The 5,309-nt window shown below is 40.0% G+C and overlaps 1 protein-coding gene across 3 annotated transcripts; it reads left to right on the top strand.

The window, feature by feature from the left end:
* The first annotated feature begins 694 nt into the window (after positions 1-694).
* On the top strand, positions 695-4,342 carry LOC306699112 (receptor-interacting serine/threonine-protein kinase 3-like). Of its 3 annotated transcripts, none has more exons than XM_079163624.1 (11): positions 695-810; positions 1,084-1,244; positions 1,369-1,678; positions 1,774-1,922; positions 2,019-2,227; positions 2,356-2,438; positions 2,547-2,610; positions 2,711-2,763; positions 3,089-3,134; positions 3,316-3,555; positions 3,642-4,342. In XM_079163624.1, the coding sequence occupies exons 1-11, from the start codon at positions 808-810 to the stop codon at positions 3,647-3,649; spliced, it is 1,326 nt and encodes a 441-aa protein (XP_079019750.1). In that variant the 5' UTR covers positions 695-807; the 3' UTR covers positions 3,650-4,342. The 3 variants fall into 3 exon arrangements, with proteins under 3 accessions (XP_079019750.1, XP_079019752.1, XP_079019751.1); XM_079163626.1 differs by having other exon boundaries at positions 722-810; positions 1,051-1,244; XM_079163625.1 differs by having other exon boundaries at positions 726-810; positions 1,087-1,244.
* The last annotated feature ends 967 nt before the right edge of the window (positions 4,343-5,309 follow it).

Below are 5,309 nucleotides of genomic sequence, written 5' to 3'. Positions count from 1 at the left end.
GAACCGGCAGGTTAAGAACTAGTTGATCTATATGCCTGTTATCCTTGTTTTAAATGTCTCACTTAAACAATTGTCCAACAAAAGCAAATGGAAGATACTATTCAGGGTGTGGAAAAAACAACTGCCAAAGAATAATTCCCATTTACTCACAAGATCACATTTGTTGACCAGTATAAATGATGCTGTGTCAGTCTCAGCAAAGCTTGCTAGATCACACCAAAAGGTAAGAGATGGCCAGATTTGTATTATGGAATGTTTCCTACCACAGTTCCGCCCCATTCAGACAGCACATAAGGCTGGAATGTGCCCTCTGTAAGTTCCTCTCACAGTGCATGCTTGCTACCACTCGTGTGTCATAAGGAAGTGTGTCACAGCATTTTTATAGATGCTGTAAAAATAAAATAGTAAGATAAAGGAACGATAATCCAGTTTGTATTTCCGAAAAATCAGTATTCTAATGATGCCGGATTTAATGCTGATGTTTGTTATTTGAGTCTATTTAATATAATTACTCTTTTCTGGCTGTGATATGAGCAGCACATTATAACCATTCCCTGAAATGAAATTACAATCGAACTTTGTGGGCATTTTTATGCAGCTTTTCCCCAATTTCATTCATTTAAATACATAATTTTCTGTTATCACAACACGAACAGGTTTGCCAACTGAAGTTCTTTTCAGTTTAAACTCCTCCCCTCAACTTCAGCTTCAGGCTAAGACAGGAAACTCAAACTCATATCTGTTTCGACACAGCTTTGGTATGAACTAACTATCGAATCTTTATGTGGACAACAGTTGAGGAGATACATGGTGAGTAGAAGCTAGCTTTTTGATAAAGTACCCAGAACAAAACCTAAGGGACGTGTTAGTGGAACATGTTTGTCAGTGTCTTTACAACCGAAAGCTGCCGTTGCTCTAATGTCTGTGTGTAAAAGCTATGTCACCGATATTATAACAGAGTGTATAAAAGCAAATATCTAGGCAGTCATCAAACCACTTTTTTAAATATTTAGCAGGTTTTTCTATAATTATTTCCATTCGTTGTAATAGATTTGAGGTTGCAGTTGTTCTACCTGAATCCAGCAGGAGATGGAGCCGCTGAGCCACAAGACTAAACCCGTTGGTAACGAAAGCTTGGAGAAATGGGAACTAGTTGCCTCTGGGGGATTTGGTCATGTCTACAAGGCCAGGCACAAGGACTGGCGCTTTGATGTGGCCATTAAGATACCTCATGATGGTGTTAGGTAAATCTCGAAATATCTGCAATTTTTCTGTAACTTTAACTTTTAAATGATAAAGTCATGCACATGTTAAGGAGCTCTCTTGCTTTCTCTCTACTCCTTTCAACAATCCCCTGCCTCATTGCAGCATGGCACTGTGTGACGAGGCTTATCATATGGATAAGAGTTCCTGTCAGTTTGTGGTGGTACTTCAAGGAACCTATTGGGGATGTCCGCCTGAAGTAACATCCCCGAAACAGGGACTAGTGATGGAGTTCATGGGAAGAGGATCTGTTCAGTCCCTGCTGAAGCACCTTTCTGGTCCTTCAGTGTGGCCCCTGGTCTGCCGCTTGGCCCATCAAGTGGCTTTAGGCATGAACTTCATCCATTCACAGAAAATGATGCACCGCGACCTAAAGCCAAGTAATGTACTGCTGAATGACGATCTCAACGCCAAGGTAGAGTGCCTTAGACCTGAACTCCTATGTTTATGTCAACCATGAGGCTGATTTCTTTGTTTGTTTGATGTTATGTGTCCCTTCTTTCTCTGCAGCTTGCAGACTTTGGTCTGTCCAGAGTTTCCACCAGTGCTTTGACCAGCAGCAGAGAAAAAAGCGTCGTGAACGGAGGTTCATACAAGTACATGCCTCCCGAGGCATTTGAAGTATCATATGAACCCGTCCGCGCTTTTGACATATACAGGTTAGACATAACATGAACACCTAATTCTACTCGACATGGTAAAAACTTTAACAGCATTAACATGTTACTGAAAATCTCTTCCTCTCTCTTGATTAGCTATGGTATCCTGCTCTGCTCCATTATCACTGGTAAAGAGCCTTATCCTTCTGCTGATTACGAGCTTGTGGAACTGAAGATCCCTGAAGGGGACAGACCTTGCTGTGAGGAAATTGAACGGATGAGGGAAAGGGAAGGGTTGAAAGAACTGGAGGAGCTCATGAAGAGGTGCTGGGATGGCAGTCCCACCAAGAGGCCTCCCTTTAAAGGTAAATGTTTATCATTATCACCATATTACAACATTTTACAGTCTGAACAATATGCTTAAACCAAATGAACCTTTTGTAGACTAGTTTGACAGATACATATTTAAAATTAAACGTTGCTTCTGTTTCAGATTGCCTTGAAGTCACTGAGAATGTGTTTTCAAAGCACGAGAACGGATTTCGTGATGCGGTCGGTCAAGTCTTGACACGAATGGTACAATTCATGAATTTCGTTTCACAAAATGAAATATAGTGCAGATGAATCATGATTTGGTTTATTTATTTGTCTAATACAAAGTATTTTCTCCTTGTTGTACTTCAGAACTCACCAACCAGTAATCAATCAAACACAAGCGAGGCTTCCAATGTTCCTCTCCAGACACCAGGTAGATTGTTCAATACTGTTTGTGAGTCGAGGGAGTTTTAATCTCATAAATTATTTCTTACTTTCCTGAATGAAATACGATGTTTTCTTCTCTTTTTCAGAACAGTCAATGCCAAATGATACTGTGGACAATGGCCCACTCACACCAAAACAGGTGTGCTAAATGCTATTTGACCATTGCCTCACAGAAAGTTGAAAACAAATCCATGAGTAACTAATAAGTAACTTTATTTAACCAGGTAGTCTTGAGAGGAGAAAACTAAAACATTTAGCCTACAGTCAGACCTACAATACAATCAAGAGACTTAAGAGAGATAATAGAAATATTGTTGAGTTTTAACTTTATTTTTTTCTATAATGAATTTAAATGAATATTATTTTGACATGAATGGACAGTTTATTCTCATATCATACCACACGTCAGTTACTCATAAAGAAAAAAGAAATATGCTAAAAGAGCTTTTAATTTTTGTCAACAGGATTGTGTCAAAATGTCTACTAGAAGGATGAGTAGTACAGACAAAGGTGAGTATTTTTGTCACTGTAGTGATGTCATGGAAATGAATTAAAGCTCTTTGTTTCCTGTGTGTAAAGAAAAATATCTAAAATGAGCATGACATTGACATGTATCACTTCAATCACTGATTCTCTGATTGAATTAATGTGTTTCGTGTGCATGCTTTCCTTCTTTTGTGTTTTAAAACAGCAAAGTTTGTTGATGACAACTGGGCAACGTTGATTCAAGACGTTACCATGGTAATGCCAATAACAGATGAGCTTGGAGGCATGGTCCACCGTGAAGCCTACTCATCGATTGTTGCTAAACAAACAACGCAGGAACAAATGAGAAAGCTTTATGAAACATTACATTCAGGAGGAAAAGTGGTCAAAGCAGCCTTCTACGACGCCCTCAGAAAACATCACCCCGAACTAGTGTCGAGACTCGGTAGGATTTCCTCCTGCTAAAATGACCAAACATGAGGGTTATGACTTTTTAATCAAATTTTTTAATTTCACTTTCTTTTCCCTCAGGTGGCTAATTCAAAAGAAACGGCGGCCTTGCTGCATTTTCTGCAGGTGTGAAAGACTTTCCCTGCCTCTCCTCCTACACTTTCATCTTTTGTGAAAAAATATTTTTGTATTCATTTGCATGTATATCAATCATTTGCTGAGATTTTTTCTCCACTTTACTTGTTATACAACAAGTCATGGATAAATGGTGATGCTAGTTTAGTGTACTATAGGTGATCAATGATCTGGTTTCTCCCCTGTTGAAAGAGTTCTTATCACAGATAATAGCAGCGAGGACGACCAACAGAGGCGACTGTGCGATACAGTTTGGCAGATCAGCCTTCTCTATTCGAGAAAAAGACTTTTGGTGCTCAGTACCAAGTTATTTAAGAGAGTGCTGCAGCTTTCCTGATTGTAAATTCAAGATGAAATCTTGGCTAAAAGCAACCCAATCGTGTACTCATCAAGAACAAACGCAAACACTTGATGTCTCTTATTGTTATCAAATCTTGTTGTTATTGTTTTAGTGAATATGAACTATCTTGTAACTGTCTTTTTTATACTGTGTTCATTTTCAACAGAGATGTTATTTTCTGTTTCCTGCCCAGAGTCTACAGCTGTAAATTAGCTTAAAGCTAACTCTGGTACAGCTAAGAAGCTGTGCACTGACCCTGTCAAATAAACAAACCAAAAATATCTTAATAAACATGTTGTTTTCAAAATGTGTCTTCACCTGCTCTATTTCTTTTCATTCAGAAAGTAACATGGTGTGTTGTGACGGGGATGTGGCTTAATTATCATGCCATTAATATTATGAAGAGGGGATGTTGCTTGTTTCCCAGTGGGTGGGAGGGAGAGAGAGAGAGAGAGAGAGAGAGGAAGAGAGAGAGAGAGAGAGAGTGAGAGAGGAAGAGAGAGAAAGGAAGAGAGAGAGAGAGTGAGAGAGGAAGAGAGAGACTGGGTAAGAGGCTTTTCTGGTTCAATCCCTCGGTAACTGTCACAAGCAGTCTGTCAGTCACCTGCAGATGATGGAGTCGAGGGCATCCCATCAACAAAGTTGCTCTCCTGTCTCAGTTGATAGGTTTGTTGTTCACTACACTCACACTGAATACTGGGCCAAACAGTGGACTGAAAAAGACAAAAAATAAAAAATAAACACAAGACAGAGTTGTGTAAAGTTTCCTTGCATTCATTTGTTTTCTGATTTGTGGTGGTAAAATAGACAGCCAAAACCACTCTAAGCTTCAGTCCCGAAGAATCAATTACAACATGTTCTGCCTGTCTTCATGTACACACAGACACTATGTCTCTGTTTCTGTCTGTCTGTCTGTCTGTCTGACTGTCTGTCTGTCCTCTCTGTCTCAAATGAGCAAAGCTGGCAGAGGAGTAGTATTCTGGGATTTGACCTTTGTCTCATTCACAGCCGTGTCTCCTTGAGCTTTGCAAGAAAAAAAAAGAAAAAAAACTCACACCTCCAGACTCTGGTAATCCTCCGAGGGGAAAGTGTGTTCAAGCATTATCCTTCTCTCCCTCAGTCCTACTGCCTCACTCCACCCTACACACCCATCTCACCCCACCCCGCTGTATTAATGCTCCCAATCCTCTTTGTGGGAGAGTGACGTCTGCTACTGTCAGAAACAGAGTTAAGCTCAGCAGGCACTGGGAGAACAGAGTGGAGAGAAGCTCCAC

Source organism: Pholis gunnellus (assembly GCF_910591455.1).
Source record: "Pholis gunnellus genome assembly, chromosome: 7".
In the NCBI taxonomy this organism is placed as follows: domain Eukaryota; kingdom Metazoa; phylum Chordata; class Actinopteri; order Perciformes; family Pholidae; genus Pholis; species Pholis gunnellus.
The sequence above is the reverse complement of the archived record's forward strand: the minus strand, read 5'-3'. Positions and strand labels throughout refer to the sequence as shown.

Coding starts and splice junctions, on each gene's coding strand:
- LOC306699112 (XM_079163624.1), top strand. Junction 1,923..2,018: donor CGCGCTTTTGACATATACAG/GTTAGACATAAC, acceptor TCTCTTGATTAG/CTATGGTATCCTGCTCTGCT. Junction 2,764..3,088: donor GCCCACTCACACCAAAACAG/GTGTGCTAAATG, acceptor TTTTGTCAACAG/GATTGTGTCAAAATGTCTAC.